This window comes from Crocodylus siamensis, chromosome 3, assembly GCF_052110815.1.
Source record: "Crocodylus siamensis isolate JL-2025a chromosome 3, ASM5211081v1, whole genome shotgun sequence".
Taxonomy (NCBI): Eukaryota; Metazoa; Chordata; order Crocodylia; family Crocodylidae; genus Crocodylus; species Crocodylus siamensis.
The window spans coordinates 87206609-87227059 of record NC_143397.1 but is presented as its reverse complement, the minus strand read 5'-3'; the positions used below and the strand labels follow the sequence as shown (position 1 = coordinate 87227059).

Below are 20451 nucleotides of genomic sequence, written 5' to 3'. Positions count from 1 at the left end.
TCCCTAGAGAGGCAGAAGCATGAGGCCTAATAGCTAGTAACAGTTACTTAGAACCAAGGACAGAGATGCAGTTATCCACAGACCGTGGCCACACCTTTACTGGCTGGTGACACAGTGAACACATTAAAAGGCAAACCTAATGGTCTCACCACACTGCTGATTTATTATTTTGAACAACTGCAAAGCAATCTGCAGAGGTGTGCAACTATTTGGTGATATGATTTATCATAAATTCTGCAACACATAAATATAATGGATAATGTAAAGATACTATTTGAACCTTGTTTTTGAAGTTCTTTCCCATTGTTGGATTAAAGTGAAACCTTTAAAACTGTTTGAATACTGTTTGCAGTGCTTTAAAGTAATGGCTGCTAAGCCTCTCCTTTTTTTTCTTCTTCAGATTGATCCAGTTAAAACCCTTGATAAACTTTATGGACTCTAATATTTCCAGCTGAGTGACTGAAACAAAGAGGGTGTGCCTCAAGGCAGCAAGGCAACAATGATAAGCAGCAGGTTAGCCACTAATTTCTCAACCAGGGTAGATTGTGAAAGTGTGATGTTCTGATATCCAAGAAACTGTTCAGGAGAGAATAGGATAAATCAAGTTTAATAACTCTGCTCCTAATTGTTCCCCCAATGCTCAACTCTAATTACTTGGAGAACTCTCCTGACTGTCACCTGATATTAAGTTGTTGGAGGTTGAGTGTGGAACAGTGAGATAATCAATAAACATTTAGTGGGGAGAAGAATGAAGATCCTGTTAAGCAGTGGGAACCTGCAGCACCCAAAGCCCTTCTGCTCATGAGAAAACCTATGGGACAGCCATAGTGATTGCAAAGCAATAATCCAAAGCACCGTTTTTAGGCCTTGAGGCCTTTAGGCAACAGTACATTTGAGAAAAAAAGGTTAACACGGTCACCCTAATTACAGCCCACTTTCACATACTTCATATATAAGCGAAGACAAGCCAATTAGGTAGAAAGGAAGATAAGGGAAGTTTTATTTGTATACTAATTAAACCCCTGATGAAATTAAAGGAAAAACATACAGCTCTGTAATTGTGTCTGAGAAAGGTCACTTCAGGTTCAGTTATCAGAAAAGCGCAGCCTTGAGATATTTCACTTAATCCACAATATAGCCCCTATTTCGCTCCCTGGGTCTTAATATTTACAAAAATAAGAAAATTTCAAAGCCTGATAGTACATTTATCTTGAAAAGTTGCTGTGGAAAATTTCAATTGTTAGAAAGTTAAGGCGGAATACGATAACAAGAAAGGAGGTGTAAAAAAAAGCCTGCACACAGAGTGCATTACACGGCTTTATGAAGATGCTGAGCTTTCACTTTGAAGCAGACTGATATATATAAAGAAAACTTATAAAACAAAGTCCAATTTGTTCTTGATCTAATTACATTTAGATGTTTATGTAGTCATTTGCTCATTCACATCATCCAGTTCATTCAACTATAACGTACCAAAAATCACCAGAAAGTTTTTTATCACAATCCTTTGACGAAGGTACTTGATTCAAGGATTGTGGAAGGAAGGGGCTGTTCAGGGTTTTTTTTTCCTCCCATAAACTACATGTGAAATGCAATTTTGCTTGTGGTAACAGCAAAGTAACTAATAGCATAGAAGAAAGTATCTCATGGGTTGCACGTAGGCTGCATTAGAATATCCAAGCATAATTTTGTTTCTGCAAAACCTGCATTCTTAGGAGCTAGAAATCCTTAAATTGTGAACAGCAACAACAAAGTTTAACATTGCTATTCTTTTCATGTGCAAGCATTTTATTCAACCAATCATTGGGGAGTCTTTTAAAGGAGAAAACTGACTACCATGCAGCTTAAAGTCATGAAAAGCACATGTAACAGCTTAACACTGGAAACTTATATTGAGAGTTCAGCTAAAGCCAAATCAATTCACTTCAGAAATCTGAACCGTATTACAACAGCACAAATCAGTATACTACAAAGATGGCAAAGGAAGCCAGTGGCAATGTTTACATTATGAGTCCTGTCTGTAGGATGTAAGATCTCATTTTAACATGCATTTTTCCATGATGGATGCAATGTAGATAATTGATCGATACAAATGAATCTTTGAAAAGCCACTAGAGTCTATATAAATCACACAAAAATGGCTTCTTACAAACTCACAAAAGCAGGGAAATGAAAAATTCAGCTACTTTGTATTCCTCCATCCCCAGATCCACACTTTGCCATTAGTACATCTTCTATAAACTATGGGCCACACAAAGACAATCTTAGCCCTTACCCTCTTTCTCATTTCTGCATGTGCCCCTTTATCCAAATTCCCCCACCCTCCGCTAACATAAGCAGCTATAATCAGTTGCTGCAGCTTGTATTGGCTGCGTTAGTCTGGTAAAGGGTCGCGTGCAGAAGGACAGTTAAAAGGGAGGATGAAAGACTGGCACCCCTAAAGAAGCAGAATTGAGGCTGCAGTGCTTCAAAGTGGGGATACAAAAATCCCCAAATATGTCAGAAGCGTGGCAGTAGCGTGATGGTGGCAGTGGGGGAGGGCAACATGGCGAGAGTGTGCAGGGCGACAGCATGCGTGGGGAGAGAGTGTGGATTTGAATATTCACACTGTGAACATGCCAAACTGCAAATTGCAAATCTGCGAATGGCAAGGGTTTCCTGTACAAAGGTATTTGCTGTATCTTTGCAGAGTGCCAAGAACAATGAGGTCCTGGCCTAAGACTGGGGATGGCTCCAAATGCTATGGTAATATAAAAAACAACAGTGGAAGAAAATATTGCTAGGCTGATCAATGAGGCTACATTTCCAGTGCCAGGAGCCATTGCAAAGACTATATACATTCCCTTGTCTTTGTGATATTTATATAGATCTAATTATGTTATTATACAAATTAGTACCAGCATATAAAAAGAAAAAAAGAAGTTATATCAGTGAACTCCTTGGTTCATATACCTCAAAAGGTGGTTTTGTTAAAATCATGTTGTTACCCCATAGCACCTCAGACTTCTTAAATAGCAGCATTAGACTTCTCAACCACCATGTGTAATTATGAAAACAATTAAAATATAGTTTTAACAATATAATGCATAATGTGTTACTATAAATTACAAATGATAAACATAGTATATATACTGTATAATGTAGAACATAGTTCTCCTACATACAGGGAGCAAGCTGGCCAAATCTGAAATTTGTATTCAGGTACATGTGCTCCCAGAAAATGTCCCAAATGGTGTTTAGTGTATGCATATTTTAGTTTAATACTATGCCAGCCACATCCTACTGCATGAAATATCTGCAGGGAAAAATATGCATATACGATTCTTTTATTCCCTCTTAACTCTTTAAACCAAACTAAAAATAAACTGACAAGTATGCTTCATTTGGTAAAATTTCATCTGTTTTGCTTTTATGCAGGTTAATATTTTTCATATTTAGTTAGGCTTGGACAGGATAAATCTTTTCAGTACACAAGACAACCACAGTAAAACAAAATTTAACCAAATTGTCCTACAGAAAAATCTTCAGAGATATATTTCATGCTACATTCAACAGGGAGATCAAAGGACTATGCAAGTATATTGATTGGGCATCTCCCTTCCCTCTGGAAAGGCTTTGTGGCATATCAAATGCCAACAGAGAGCACAATTCATAAGGAATGAACATACTTTCTGGGCAAGGCATTATGGGGTTTGAAGCAGATGCAGTAAGATAACAGAAAGCAAGGAATTATTGCAACTGTCATACCCAAGGTGATGGATGTGATGAACAATTAAATATGTTTTTCTGAAATTTCATAAGATAAAATGGCCCCATGCTATTAAGTATTATGGGATGTTAGCAGCTTTCTCTACCTCCATACAAAATAAATTACTAACTATATAATATAGCCTATGTGGTGACATAAAAACCAGTCACTTCAATGATTCACCATTAATTAAATTTTCAAGCAAAGTCAGGATTTCTTTGGGGTTTCTTTGACAGTACATGAATTCAAGACTTACTCAGCATTCTCAGTGAAATCATACTGTTTACAAATAATATCATTACCTCATTCCACTAGAGCAGTGGTTCTTAACTTCCAGCTGGTGCTACACACCAAACCCAGCACACGTACTGACCGCACAATACTCACCCAGCCTGCAGAGCCAAAAGGTTGGGAGCATCACTGTACTACAATTCAAAGATCCCACACACATTTCCTACTTTTTAAATTTAAGGCACTGTTTTCTACATACATAAATCAGACTCACTTTACTGGGCAATTTTTAAAATTACTATTCAGTTCTCAATTTTTAATTTTTTTTATTGGGCATTTTTTAATTGCTTCAAAACAAAGCTATCAGGAGATAGACATATCCAAACTGCTATTTCAATGTCAATTCATATACAGGTTTTAAAACCATAAGATAAAAATATTTTTATAGACAAACTTCACACAAAAGGAAAAGCTGATTAAGGTAAAAAATAAAAATACTCTCAGGTTAAGTACTAAAACAGCACTCATTAATTGAAAATATCCTCCATCCTCCCCTCCCAAAAACATACTTAGGACCTTGTTACACACTGCACTTCAAGCTGCTCAAATGCTGATTGGTGTTAGTGCTGCCTGGATTTTGGAGCAGTTGCACCTTAAGGCTAAAAACCTTCTCACAGCTATGACTTGCCACTAGAGGGCTGGCCAGCAGGGGCCTAACTAGTAGCAACAGCTGCAAGCTGCTACTATGGGGCTGGTGAGCCAGGACAGGCTTCTGTCTTTACTCTAAGTGTTTTTGTGTGAGAGATGGGTGAGGGGAGTGCGGGGCAGGAACATGAAGCTGGGAGGCAGAGAGTTAATGGTATGGGGTGGGTAATGAAATGGGAGGTGAAAACAAAATGCGCGTGAGAAAAGGGTAATGAAATGAAGGAAGTCAGCCACTGAAGGATAAAATAAAAAAGTAAAAAAAACCCCCAAGAATTTAGAAAGAAATAGATGAAGTACATTACAGAAGATCTCACGTTTTAATAAATTTGGATTTGGGATTGGGGTGTGAGGTTCTGGCCATGCTTCCCAGGATGGCTGTGAGGTGGGAGTGGTGAGGGAAGGCACTTTTGGGGGAGCTACTACCCCACCCTGGGAAGGAAGCCCGAGCTCAATGGGACCCAATCCAGCCCACTACCTTGTTCCTGCCCCACCTACTCTATACCCCACTTCTGGACCCATGTATGCTCTGCAACCTGGCTAGCTGGCATGTGTTCTGCATGCTGTTTGCACAGAGTTGCACCCCTTGAGGTAGGAGGGGGAGCTGGCTTGGTGCCAGAACTGCCTCCTGGACAGTAGATTTCAGCAGGTGGAAAGTCTGTCCACACAGAACAGGAGAGTGGGGGAGGGGACACTGCATCCTGAGATGCTGGAGGGCTGCAACTTGGACAGCTCAGCTGTGGGGTGTGGCCACACATTAATAGAACACAAGCTGGGTAACACAGATCAGAGATAAACCTGCCCTGGAGTGGTGTACAGTAACTTCAAACTGTCTAAAATGTGCTTAAAACTATCTTCAGGTGCTAATGTCTCGACAATATAGGAGTTAAGAGCTCCAGGAGCTGCCTAAAATGAATGTACAGCGAGGCCCTTAATATAAGGGACTCGTATATCAGAAGCAATACTATCCTGTGCATCAATATTCAAAGTCACTAAAAAATTAGGTTTCAAACACTACAAACCAAGTGAGTGTATGTGCTTATACACACACATACACTTGTATCGGGCTATTGATTCCTCCTGCACATCTCAAGGTAACATGGTTACTTTGTAGTTGACTCACTGTAGCAAAGATCTCTGAGGAATCTGGATTTAATGAGAAGCCTTCCTGTATTTTTTAAAGATAGTTTAAAAGCCTTAAACTAACTGGGATAAATAGTATGTGCTTAATACAACTATGAATTATACTTATACAATAATCCCATCTTTCTTTCAAACTACTTGTCAATAAATCTCTCTCACTGCACTATAAATTCCAAGGTCAGGGACAGAAGTGTTTATTAGTATAATTACAAAGGAGCTGTAATACCACTAAGCCTTCAGTTCCAAATATCTTTATGCTTGTAGAAGCAGATTAAGAAAGCGTCAGATGTGATTTTTGTAGATTTCTTTAAGATTGCAAAATACTTGTCACTTTCATGCCACTCATTTGTTGAATTGTTATTGCTTTCAAAATTTTCTTTTGATTTATTCTTTAATAGAACTCCAATATTTAAGTGTAGTGCAGCAAACAAAAAGTCCAAGATACTAAGCATTATGTAAAGTACATAATATAAGTCCAAATTAAAAATAGCGAAAACTAGAATTCTTGATTTACATGTCATTAACTGATGCCCCAAAAAGTAAAATTCAGAGTCCCAACATTTATACAGTTTTAATCAGCTATTTAGAATTAAAAAACATAGTCCAATGTCTATCACGTAGTTACTGTTCACAGTATGTCCAAATATTCAAAGTCATTCCTAAAGACTCTCCATTCGAGTAGACAGCCTTCATTAGGGTTCAAAATTACAAAGAGCTAAGTGCCCTGGCCCTGATCCTGTGCACTTTGAACATTCTGATTCCAATACAGCAGCACATTACAATATCAATTACTATCTCAGTTTTCCTTGGACAGAAATCCCTACTCTTGGCATTGGGACCTAATCCCATTGATAAGAACTAGGGGTGTACCAAAAGAGATTTTTGGGGCTAATACCAATAGTCAATTTTTAAGGAGGCATATGGGTCGATGCCGGTTCAATGTCTGATACCAGCCTAGAAGCTTGGAGAGCTGCATGCAGCTGGTAAGCATGGTGTGGTGGAAGGGGAGGGGGGTGGGAAAGGGTATGGGGGGGGGGCCAGATCAAGGCCCCCCGTGATGAGGGAGATGTGGGGCTGGGGTTGGGCGGGGGGGGGGTGCGGGACAGAGCTGCGGCTCATCTAGGGGGCACAGGGAGGGCGGCTCCTGCTGCTGTGCACTGCTGATCCGGTGGTTCTCATTGTAGCTCCTGCCGCTCATCCAGGAGGGCATAGGGGGACAGTGCCCCCAGATCTGCACAGGGTGGGATGGGGCATGGCAGGCTGGGAAGAAACCTGTGCAGCCTCAGCCCCGACCCCAGTCTTCCCCTCCCTGTGCAGATCTAGGGACACCCCCCCATAATACCCTCCCAGACAAGTGGCATGCAATGGCAGGACCCCTTCTCCCCATCCCCCCCCCGATGAGCTGTAGCTCTGTCCTGTGCCCACCCCACCCTGGCTGGGCAGCGCTAGCCCCAGCCCCTGCCCCACTCTTCCCTCACCATGGGGGCCTTGATTTGCCCCACCATAGCCCCTCCATCCTCCCTCCCCTTCCACTGCACAAGACTTACCAGCTTCACACAGCTCTCCAAGCCAGGCTGTGCTCCTCATTTCCTACATGCCCCACTACGGCTGTGCACACGCACGGGCATTTATCAGCCAAATTATCAGCCATATCAGGCCAATTTCCAATATGATAAATTTTCTTTATATCGGTGCCGATCCAATATCAGACCGATGTATCAGTAGACCTTTAATATCAACTAACCGAAAGCCCAAGCCAGTGTTTCTCAATTACAAGGGTATCAGTCATGATTCTGTAAATCTACTAGATTTAGTCTATTGTGACTAGAAGTGAAATTTCTCCCACTAATCTTAAATCCTCTGACAAATGGTAACTTGGCTCACCTTTTCTTGTTTTTCTTGCTATTAACCAATATGCCATATTATTACATTTGTAGTACATATAAGTAGGTGAAATATCAGACACTTAAAAGAATGAAGTTCTAATTAAAATTTTTCTTCCTTGCATGCTAAAAACTGGATGCAATTTTTGGATGTGATATTGTTTTTAAATTAAATGAACATTGTATTATATTACCTAAACAAACATTTATCGTCATGGTTAGTCTTAAATTTAGTTTTTTTATTAAATCAATTCCAAGTCTTCTCAGATACAGTGTTGGTATTGCTTCAAAGGCAGACAGAACAAAGATTTGGACAGCAGTTCCGTTTATATCATAACTATTATGATTAATAATAAAGAATAACAATAACAATAATAATGTTATTAATTTGATTTAAATGTTGTCCTTCTTATCAAATGCTCAGAGAATGACAAGAAGAACAAAGCAGCTTAAAAGGAAACTAGGATATAAAGATAAAACAGACACCATAAAAACATCTTAACCTAGTTTTATTGGGTGAATACCTGCCCAAATAAGAAGTCTTATTCATAATAAGAATTTAAAATTTAGGACAAAGAATCTAATCTGTGCCTCATTGTAGCACGGGAAAAACAAAGACATGACTCTCCCTACTGAAAGCAGGGCAGGTAGCAATCCTAATTTATAATCCATTCTTAGCTACTTTATAAATTATTTAGATACCAAGAACAGACAGTATATGGAAACTTTTAAACAACTAAAACATTTAATTAATGAATTATGAATTTTAGTCTCCAACCAATTCAGAAGGGAGCTTGCTCTCTCTTTAACATGCTAAATTTGATTAATATAGTTTCCTATTAAGTTGTACACTAATGAATAATCAGTTACATTACAGTCTTTAATGAACAGCCTTAAATTTAATAGAGCAATGTGTAGAACTGCCCCTTCTTGCAAATATGACAAACAAGTTACTTGGAAATCAATGTTATCCCATTGAGCATCCTAAATCTTGACTCTCTCCAGGAACAAAGCTCATGGGAAGTGATTATAAAACAACAAACACCCCGTCCCCCCACTCCCAAACTATTTCTATTTTTATAGTGAGTGTATTCTTAGAGATTCCATTTGGGTAGTATGCCACTAACTCATGTTCCTGTTTAGCATGATAAGTGAAGCTTTATATTTTTTTTGGAAGTTAAACACTGTAATCAGTGACAGAGACTGCAACTGGCAAGCATCAAAAGGACTGACTTGGTAGCATTCTCAGGCTATGTACAAAACTCCGAACAAGAGAGTATGCAAGGCATTACCATATGCATTGTCAACTGAAAAGGAATCCTTTCACAAATTACCATATTTACCCAAATCCAAGACTACTTTGAATTTTAGTCAGCCCCCCACTAATTAGATTCTATATGCAGAAACGATAGATTACAGGTACTTCTCACTTAACGTCATCCTGGTTAATGTTGTTTTGTTATTATGTCGCTGATCGACTAGAGAACATACGCATTTAAAGCTGCACAATGTTCAGTTCTAATGTGGTTTGCCTGCTGCTGTGATGTAATTGGATTCACTTAACATTGTGTCGTTTTAAGTCTCATTTTTCAAGAACATAACTACAACATTAAGTGAGGAGTAGCTGCAGTTATAATTTTCCTAAAAACTAATTATTTGAGGGTCAAATTTGTTTGTTCCCTTTGCCCCTGCACTGGTGCAGCAGTGAAAAAAACAATGGCAGGTGTGCAAACAGCAAGGGAGGCAGGTACTCGGCATGGCTGGAGGCCTGACCCCTGCCCCTTGCCTCTCTATCCACACCTGGCCCCCCTTGCATTTGCCCCTCCCTCCCTACCACCATGTAGCCCACCCAGTGGCCTGACCCGCCCCACCCATCATGCCATGCTGTACCTCCATGCTGGGTCCTCACCACCACATGCTTCTGTGCTGGATTCCTCATCACCCTGTGCCTTTGTGCTGGGTTCCATGCTGCCTCATACTTCCACACTATGCATCAAGCTGCCAGGCACCTCCATACTGAGTCCTCTGCCACCATGCCAGGTCCCTCACTGCCCTGTACATCAGTGTCAGGTCCCCCTCTACCCGATGCCTCACCAAATGGATTCTTATGACTTCTTCTGACTGCAGGTACTGCATTTTCACTTGATAAACTTAGATTTTCAATTCTAGGATGAGTCTTTGTTTTTCTGATATTGAACAGGAGACAACAGGGGAATTCATCTTGGATTTGAATAAATATGGTAAAATCATGGAATCATAGAAAGTTACGGTTAGAAGGGACCTCAAGAGGTCATCTAGTCCAACCCCCTGCTCCCCAAATAGATCATCCCAGTAAAAGCTTTGTTCAGCCAGGTCTTAAAAACCTCCAAGGACAGAGCTTCCACCACCAATCTGGGTAATCTGTTCTAGTGTTTTACTACCTTTCTAGTGAGAAAATTCTTCCTAATATCTAACAAACTTCCCTTGCTGCAACTTGAGACTGTTGCTCCTTGTTCTGTCATCTGCCACCACTGAGAACAGTCTAGACCCATCCTCTTTTGAATCCCACTTCAGGTATTTGAAGGCTGCTATTAAGTCCCCTCTCAGTCTCCTCTTCTCTAGACTAAATAAGTCTAGCTCCCTCAGTCTTTCCTCATAAGACATGTTGCCTAGCCCCCTCACCAGTTTTGTCACTCTCTGCTGGACTCTTTCCAATTTGTCCACATCCTTTCTGTGTTCAGTGTGGAGCCCAACACTGAACACAGTACTCCGGATGTGGTCTCACCAGTGCTGAACAAAGGAGACTAATCACTTACCATGACTGGCAACATACTTACCAATGCAGCCCAGTAAATGTTAAGAAAAATGCTTTTTTACACTGCATGTATTAGCACGCATCCCTAGAATGTATTAGATATACAATGCCTATGGGTAGGCAAAATGAGGATTTTAGTGTTTGGAATTAACACAAGGGTTTAGTACAAGTTAGAATTCTGTACGCTGTCTGCACCTGTTTAGCAACCACGTAAAAAATCTCTCTTTTCCTACACAGACAGTTAAGATGAGAGCAAATAACTTAACTCATCTAATAAAACAAGCAGCATAAGAATGGTTGCTTAGTACCAGCTGACCTTGAAATGTAATTGGCTACCATGAATGTCTCAGTGGTATAGGCCAGTAGGAAGATAAAAATATAAGGGATTAAAATCTAAACTGATAAAGCTGTGAAATTAAGCAACACTTTTAATAAACCTATTTTATGGGAGTAAGTAAATGCTACAGTAGCACCTTACTGATTACTATTAAAATGTGTATAGATTTCAAACTATGGTATCAAGTGTGGAAATGTTAAACATTTTTTCTTTTATTTAGAAAAATGTGAATGAAATTGATATTTAAGGTAACTGTTTTTTAAAAGTACTTCAGTGTAAACTTTTTACTTTTCTTCTAGCTTTTAAAATTTCGAGATCATATTTTTGCCCAGATGAAAAAATTTAAAATAAAATATATCAACTTTTCATATATTCATTTTTGTAATTTTGCAGATACTATTACACTGGGCTTATTTTTAACTAATTTTTGCATTTGGAATGCAAAGCAAGCCATGATTTTTGTTACATATCTTTCATGTGAATGTGATTTTTATTTACTTTTTTTAAATTTGAGGAGTTTAAAAATGATGTCAAACTGAAAAATGCTTTGTCTTGAAAAGGCCCGTATTTAATTACCAAAGTGCTGGAACTGTCTCAGAATTTGCAAATGAAGAAGTATGAAAAGAATTATTTTGTAGTTACTGCTCGACTCTAAGCAGCTGAAAAAGACAGACTACTGGCAATTAAGATAGCTAGTAGGGCTGTGTGAAGCTTTGGTGCCTAATACAATTCGGCAGAGATTCGACCCAATTTGGTGGCTGAATCTCTGAATCCAAATTGAATCAGAGGACCCTTTAATCTCTCCGAATCGATTCAGAGAGATTCAGACAGATTTCACTATTTGGCTATAGATACAGCTTTAAATGTTTTTCTACATATCTCTAGGTAGCAGGGACTCTAAATGCTGTAGTGCTGGGGCAGATGCACGGGGGGCTCCCCAGCACACTTGGAAGCAGACCCAGAAGTCCCCCCACAGCCCCTGGTTAGGCAACTGGTACCTTCTGGGTCTGGAGGGAGGCACCCGCAGTCCACCTCTGCAGCCGATTGCCAAGTTGGGGGGTACGTGACGGGTGAGCTCCCTGGCAGAACTGGAAGTGGACCAGAAGTATTTCCGGTCCACTTCCGGGTTCACTGCTGAGCACACTGGAGTACACCCCCACACTGCTGCGGGATGCTCCATCCACCCCAGCACTGCAGTGGTCACAAGCCGCGCTGCTACCTCAAGGTACACGGGAAAAACTTTGAAAGCTGTGCCTGTGTCCAAAACACTGATTCACTGAATCAACATCAAATTGTCAGATTCAGATTTGGCCAAATCAAATCAAGGACAGTGATCCAAATCAATGAATCAAATCACTGTTCCTGATTCAGGCCAAATCGGAATCAAACAAGGCCCGTTTCACACAGCCCTAATAGCTAGGTCACAAGCAGGCACTCATTCCACCTGCAACAAATTCAAAATATATATGGGAAACTTGGAAAAAAACTTATGACAAAGAAAGTACATGTTAAATTTAGGGTTGTTAAACAAATAACAAATTTGATCATGATACGTTGAGCAATTAAAAAAATAAGTCACAGGTAATCATGGTTTAATTGCACAGCTAAGAACTCAAAATGATGTGCAGAAAAACTCAAAATTATGCAAGTACTTTGTATGGTTGTGGGGGTACATGGAGATTTGTGAAGGTGTGGGGGGCTGTGGGTGTATGTGGAGTTTGGAGCCCGGGCGGGGGGGGGGAGTCCCTGCACACCCTGGCAGGGGGCTGGGTACTGTGGTTAGGAGGTAAGGGGCAGCAGCAGGGCTGGGGGGCTATGGCTTGGGAGTGAGGAGCAGACACAGAGCCAAGTAGTTAAGCCTGTTGAGGGAAGGAGTAGGGGGGTGCAGACTGAGGTCCCCATGGTGAGGAAGGAAGTGGAGCAGGGCAACGGTGGGCACTGGGGTGAATAGGGCCCTGGGGCCAGGACAGGGCATGGAACAGAGCTGCGGGAGGCTCATCCAGGGTTATGGGGGTGGGGGGTGGCTCCCTGCTGCTGCGCACACTGCCGGGGTGGCATGGGGGCCATGTGCCCCCCTGATTTGTGTGCAGGGCAGAGGTAGGCTGCCCACTGGAGGCTGGGGCTCTGCGCCTTCCTGCCTTTGCCCCAGGAGCTGCACACTGGTTGCACGTCCCCTGGCCGCCTAGCAGTGAGAAGCACAACATGGTGTCATGTGGCTCCAGGGGCAAAGGCAGCAGGGTTCAGCGCCACAGCCCACAGCCCACCTCTGCCCCATGCACAAATTTGGGTGCATGCAGTGTCAGGAAGTCATCCTACCCCATGTGCCTTCCCACAACCCACCCTGGACCCAGGGCCCCATTCACCCGAGTGCCTGCCTCTGCCCCACTCAGTCTCTCACTTTAGGGGCCTTGTTCTGACCCCCTGCCCTTTCCTCCCCCACAGACCTACCTTCTGGGTGCTGCTCCACATGCCACTGGGCTGTGTTCCTGGCCACGTACAAGCTGCAACTACACATGTGTATCTTGTAGTTTCATAGTTGGTAGGGTTGGAAGGGACCTGAGCAGATCATCAAGTCCGACCCCCTGCCATGGGCAGGAAAGAATGCTGGGGTCAAACGACCCTGGCTAGGTGATTATCTAGCCTCCTTTTGAAGACCCCCCAGGGTAGGAGTGAGCACCACTTCCCTTGGAAGTTGGTTCCAGATCCTAGCCACCCTGACTATGAAGTAGTGCCTCCCGTTATCTAGCTTGAATCTACTCTTAGTCAGTCTGAGTCTGCACACCTTCTCCTGGCCCGTGCTACAGCTGCCCAGAGCCCACACCTGAGCTGCCCTGCTGCTCCTCTGCACTGCCACTGCTGCCCCACTGGGAGGCCTGGAGAGGTGATGGCAGTGGAACAGAGCCCGGGTGCAGGCTCCAAAGCCACATTCATGATTAATTCATTAAAAAAATTAATATATGAACCAATTAACACATTAATTGCACGTGTTAACTGCGATTAGTTGACAGCCCTAGTTAACATTTTTAAAAACAAATTCAATTTGAACATAAAATACAAGGCATTTCATATAAAAAGTTTCTTTCCCTCCCTAGTACTATACTAGCTCTGTATTATCCACTGCGAAAGTTTGAAGGCAATGGAAAAACAACCTAATGTAAGTTTAAAGGAGGCACAGAATCCATATCTATCAAGTGCTCCACATTACCAGTCCCTGTGTCTACAGTTACCCCACACTAAGCAAAAGTTAAATTGCAGTAGCCTACTACCATTTCATTGAGGAGTAGGCAATCATGGTTCACCTTCCAGATAAGCTGAAGTAATAGCAAACATATAGAGAATTGTCATGGAGCAACCCCTAGATGGGGAAGAGAATTTAATTTGCCATCATTTTCAATGCTGTTCACCTTTAATAATCTAAAGACATTTCAGTAAAAGAAAATGAATGTGCTTATTTCCATTCATTTATTTTTTATCAAATTTTTTGGGTCTCTGTTCCATGTTCATCTTTCTTGGCCTCTCTGCTAGAATTAATACTGTTGATCATATTCTCCTCCCTGATACCCCACCATTCTCTCTCTTTTTTTTTGCCAGGCAGAAAACAAAAAAAATGCAATCTGCCTTTTGGCTTTTCTCTTCTATTTTTATTCCTTTTTTTGATGGATTCTCACAATTGTTTGTTGGTTGTCTCCTCCCTTACCTTGTAAAGTACTTTATCACCTGTTTTATCCAACTATCATTTTTATGTCAGTAACTCTCAAATCTGTAGCTTCCCAGTCTATGATCTGTCCAACTCCAATTGTATACACCTGCACCATATCCTGGATCACTTACTGTTAACTCAAGGTTACCTACTATCCCAAACATTGTTTCTTTTCCTTGACTTTTTCTACTTCCTCCTTTATACCTGAAACTTTAACAATGATACCTCTATTTTCCCTGGCACTCTGGGTTAAAGGTGGCCCAATATAAACCTAAAGGTTTCAGTAGATCTTTTCCCTTCTTTCTTTCCAAGGGTTGAAGGACTAACATCCTTTCTTAGCTGTTGGCTGAACCCTGCAACTTCAGTTTGTGGAAAATGTAATTGCTAAAACTAACAAGACTTCTCTCTGAATAGATATACTGGCTCCTCTTTCTAAATACATCTACTGGCACTTCCTTGTCCAGCATAACTAACGTAAAGAAAAAAATGTTAATTATATAGCCTTGTTCAGGTCACTCTAGCCTACATCTGACATTAGAAAAGTGATAACATTCACTATCACCCAGAATTCTTTAAACAGAGACTGGATGTCTTTTAAAAAACCATGCTCTAAACAGCTATGTGTTATTGGCCTTGTGGTAGTGTGTATTAAAACTTGAAGGTGCTACAGGGATTACCTAGTTTCTGATTGCATCTCCTTTCTATTGAAATTGTTTCCTTTCCATGTCCTTCATTACCCATTATGCATATAAAAACTTTAAAATCCTAATGAAACAGGCTTCTTCCCTTCCTTCTTCTCATTCAGCCCCCATGTGACTGCTCCGGCCAGCCTACCAGCAGTTCAGAGTTGGGGGCACAGCCAGTGGTAAGCTGCTGAATCCAGGACCCCAAGGGACTTGGCCCTAGGCAACAAGGTTTTGGTGAGGGGGAGGGGACTGGGGGCTGTGCAAACACACCCTCAGTTGCCCCGCAGCTGCCTGGCCTGGGCCACATGCAACCTGGGGCCCCAGGTGAGTTTGACACCTGTGGTATTTATGCTTTCACTGCATTAATAACACTTTCAAGAAAAAAGGAGTATGAATAGAATAGTTATTTTTTAAAATCTACATTAACTACCTCACATCCAAGTCTTCTATTTTGTCTTATTATATCTATTTTTTAACAAGCTCCTCAATATAGGAACTATCAATATGAATTCTACAGCATCAAGTTCATCGCCAATGCCTTAATAAATAAAATAATGATAGTATTTCTTAGTGTACATGGGTCACTTCAAATGTCAAAATGGAATTTACCAAGAAAACCTTATTCTAAAAGGTGCCAAAGTATCACCTGCGCAACTTCAGGAAGCTCTGGGTTGAGTAATTTTCATACATTAAATTTACTTTCATAGGATTATTCATGAGAAAACTACATGAATGCTCTGATCTAATTAAGTGAACACAACTTCTAGCCTCCATTTTAAAAGCTTACCTTTACAGCTTCACTTAGGATTTGGTTTTTGTCTGCTTCTTCTCTGGAGTGCAATTCTAGTTTGTAATTTAACTCTTGCAGCTGTTGTGCCTGCTCATTCAAAAGCATTTGTGCCTGCTGCTCTCGATGTAATGCATTATTCAATTCCTCACATGCACTTTCAAACCTCTCATGGGTGATCAGTTTCTGATAAAGGAAATAAATTATCACTTAACTTTGCTAATATGCAACATTGTAATGCAAAAAAATTTAAAAGCTCAAAACCTGACTTGCCCAACAGACTCAGGCAAAATTATCATAAGACATGCAAGTTAGACAACTTTGTTCACTGCATTGCTTCAAGGAAGTTTGCAATTTTGTTTTATAGTATACAAAAAAAATACTTTGTTATTCTATATAGATTTAAACCAGAAATATGTTTTTACTGAAGGAAAGAACTTGCAGATGAATTTACTTGCATTTCAGTATGTATTATATCAGCCGTAGAGCCTCCTGACTGGGTCAGTGGGGGCTCCTTAGAATTTTTCAGAAGAAAAAGAAGACAGAAAAAAAACTTAATGGAAAAAACACCTAAAATATGAAAATTTAACCTGAAAATTTCAGAAGAACAGGGGCAAAATATTAAGAACAAAACTAAGATAATTAAATACTCTGGTCAATCTGATTTAAAAAAGCTGTCCTACCAGTTGATTAAAGAAAGCAAGATGGGCAGGTCTCTGACAGAAAAATGAAATTATAGAGCACATTGATTTATTGTCTCCATCTCCTGGCAAGAGACTATAATATCAGTTTCTTAGGGCCTTGCTACATGTTACACTCAAGATGTTTTAAGTGCAGTTGCATAAGTGCCTGCACATTCAACAATAAACATACTAAGTGCAATTGTATCAAAGCAAAGTTAGGACTTTTCACGCAAGGAGTTATCTTTAGATGGTAATAAGTAGCATATGTTCAGCTATCATCAGACTGTTCCATGGAAATAATACAGTCCTCACCTAGCCACGACATCTGCCGAGAACCCCTCTGCTGTACTAAGCTGCCACCATCAGTCCCAGCCCCAGCACCACACTGGAGTCTTGAACCAGTTCTCATGGAGTGCGGGGGCTGGGACTCACAATCAGTCAGTCCCAGCCTCAGCACTTCCCCAGAATCATGAACCAGTCCTGGCATGCCTGGTTTGGGACTCATAATCAACTGTCAGTCCCAGGCCCAGCAACGCATCTGAGCTGGTTCAAGACTCCAGTGTGGTGCAGTGGCGGGGATGGACAATCAGTGAGCTATGTTAGAGACCATATTAAACATCATTGTGCAACTGCTCAAAATATGTTTTAACTTTTAATATGACATGGATATGCTTACTACAGTCCAAATAAAACATGTGCTAGGTATGTTGTGCAACAAGGCTTGTGGAGTGCAGACAAGTTATATTTTTCATGAGGTCGGGCCCCTGAAAGTGTTCTAAAGGCTGTGTAATGGCTACAGAATGCATTTAAAATGCCCAGTCACATGAAAAATTAATCCCTGTCAAATCACGTAGTAAATGAAGCACTGTAGGGAACTTCTATATACAGATCTGTGCAAGGAATAAGTGCCATGCCCTTAGTCTGCCACAGGGAGAAGGCAGAAAGTCTTCCCACTATGCAGTGAAGAGGAGAGGGGGAGGACATGTTTGCTCCCCTGCCCACCTGGAAACAGCAACATCGTAAAGCCAGCTGGCACTCATTCCCCCCTGTGGGGGGCTCGGAGACTGTGCCACCTTCCCGTCAGTGCTATGGGGCACTGGGAACACTTTCTTGTGAGTGGAAGGGGAGGGGAGAAACTAGGCAGTGATTGGGGATGGCGTTGCTCCAAGCAAGATCCACCCTGCAGGACAGTGTCCCCGGTGCCCCTTGGTACCGGTGAGGAGGGGGCACAGTCCCTCTCACCGGCCCCCCATGGGGGGAAATGAATGCCGTTTGGATCTTTTCAGCCAGCTGGCTGTTTCTGAGCAGGTGTGGAGTGAGAGAAGCTGAGCCGTGATCAGGCTAAGTGGCTTCCACAGTACGCTACAGCACCCCCTACCTCCTAGCCTCAGCCAGTGCATGGAAGCACCCAGCCCCAACCAAATGCTGAATATCTGCTAGTTTCGATGACACTGTAGCTTTAAGTGCTTTGTATAAATCACAAAAAACTACAGCATGATCAAAGTGCCTTTCTATAGCTTCTGTAAATACAGGGGATATGAAGGCACGCAAAAAGTTTCTGTCACATCAAGAATGGACACTTAGAAAATAAATGTCACAACAAAAGTAAGTGCTGATAACTGCTATGGTAGCTGTATTTTATTCATTCTATTCATTTAGCTTTTCTTTTATCCCTCCTTTCTTTTTTATTTGAAAGCCCCTTACTTCAAACAGAAGGCAAAATAGTATCTATTTACAATTAATATTATACTCAAATACATGAAAATCATGGATTTATTTTTCAATGGGGGTGGTCCTATAGCTACAATGAATGGAGAACAGCAAAAAAATTAAGGAAAGAGCACATCTGCTTGAAGAAAACTGTATGCACTGGAGTAGTCAAAGGTAACCTTCAAGGCAAACCCCAGCAAACCTGTGCTAGGTAGGTCTGTTCTATTCTATCTTTAAATGGTTAAGGGATCTGTTTCTAACCCTATTCTTGACTACCAGATATAACTTTGTGGACCTCAATGCAGCCAAAGGGCTGAAGGAAATTCACTGAACCTAGTAAAGGGACAGAGAGGATTTGGTGAATATAGACTGCTGGGAATGTGGTCAGGAGATCATTTATATCCAGAAAAGGACAACCATTCTTCAGATTGCATTGACTGAAGTCAAATGTCTTCACGTCACGGTCCATATTAAAAGACACAGTAAAGAGACATATGATAATGCCGAGTAAAATCAACAAGAACTTAAAATACTGCATTTATATTTTACGATTTTTGTCAAGAATGTAGTTATTAAATGTTAATTTATCCAACTGTCCCTTTTTAAAGTAGTATGGTGTGAAAAGCAGATGAACATTTTCAGCATGTGGAAGAATATAGATTTGTTGAAAATCATACATGTTTTTTACATAGAATAACTTATTCTATACATTAAAGAGACTCTCTTGTAGAAAGGAGCCACCTTTTAGAAATACATCTGGCTTATACCTTGGTGACATTTACAAGGCAAGTTTTCTGGAAATTTTTGTTAATAGATTGGTTTTATACTTGTTTTTCTAAAGAACACAAATCAAAAGTGTATAAAAAGGAGGTCTTTTCTAAATCAAATATACTTACAGATTGCTTAAACGCATTTAATTGCTCTTGCAGGTTCTGGGCTTTGTCAGCCTCTTTTTTCATCTCATTCAAATTCCGTTTGAATTCTGCAAGTTCTAAGCGGAGTGAACGACGTTCCACTTCTGCTGTATGCAGCCTTTGTGTAAATTCAAATATTTGCTTCTGCAGAGATGCTATGCTTTTCTGTCAGGAAACAGAAACAACTTTATGTGCTATATAATGTGCTATTTTAGCAATAAATCAATAACATCTAATAAGTAAATTAAACAAAGCTTTCATTCTGCACTCACCCAAAAACATACACATGCAAAAATGAAGCACTGTTTCACCTGCTGTTGTGGGTTACTGAAAAAATTTTTAAAGCATCAGTTTTCAGGAAATTCCCACAAACAAGGGTAGATATTTAGAGACAAACAGTTTTCCTTAGCTTTTGGAAAGACAGAATATTTATTTGGTTTTAGCAAAAGCATACTACAAGAAGCAATGTGAAAACAAAAAAAGAAAAACTTCCGTTTTAAAAATGTAAATAAAAGCGATTACAAGATGTTCTTACACAGAAAGTTACCTGTTTTAATAGAGTTTAGAAGAAGAAAAAATTATATTCACCTAGGTATACTATCAAATCTCATGTCATACAATCCTTTAATTTTACATTAAAAGGTACGACAACTCAAGACTTCAGTCTTTTAAGGTGGTATAACACAACATATAAATGTTCTATACAAGTTAATGTAAATTAAAATCAGCTGCAAAGATCAATCTGGAAATGAAATTAATATAATTACCATGAGATCTCTAAAATAATTATGATGTGAACTTCATATTTGTATGAATCAACACTATAAATATGCATACCGTAATGGGTACTCTTTCATTTAATCCAGCTTTCAGGGCCTGTGCATTTATTTTATGAAGTCCACGAGCTAGTCTCTGCACCAAGGAGTCCTTCTCTATATACGTAATGCTCCTGCTGTTATCCAATTGTATAGTCTCCATTATGATGTTAAATTTGTCCATGAGCTTTGAAAAAGAATTCCTGGCTGCACTGATGAGTAAGGGCCCACAAAGCCAGGAATTTGGATCTTTAAGGGGAAAAAAAGAAAGAAAAACATATCAGGTAGATTATTTATTAGACTCATTTTTCAAAGCTG

General features: G+C 40.5%; 1 protein-coding gene across 6 annotated transcripts in view; it reads right to left on the bottom strand.

Moving 5' to 3' along the window:
- Window positions 1-20451, bottom strand: part of CCDC171 (coiled-coil domain containing 171) — a 432482-nt gene that overhangs the window by 251387 nt on the left and 160644 nt on the right. For all 6 annotated transcript variants that reach the window (XM_090038740.1, XM_090038741.1, XM_090038744.1 and 3 more), the window contains 3 exons: window positions 20156-20382; window positions 19301-19483; window positions 16012-16197 (listed from right to left, as the gene is read on the bottom strand). In XM_090038740.1, the coding sequence (XP_089894866.1) occupies window positions 16012-16197; window positions 19301-19483; window positions 20156-20382 (596 nt within the window). The remainder of the gene's footprint in view (window positions 1-16011; window positions 16198-19300; window positions 19484-20155; window positions 20383-20451) is intronic.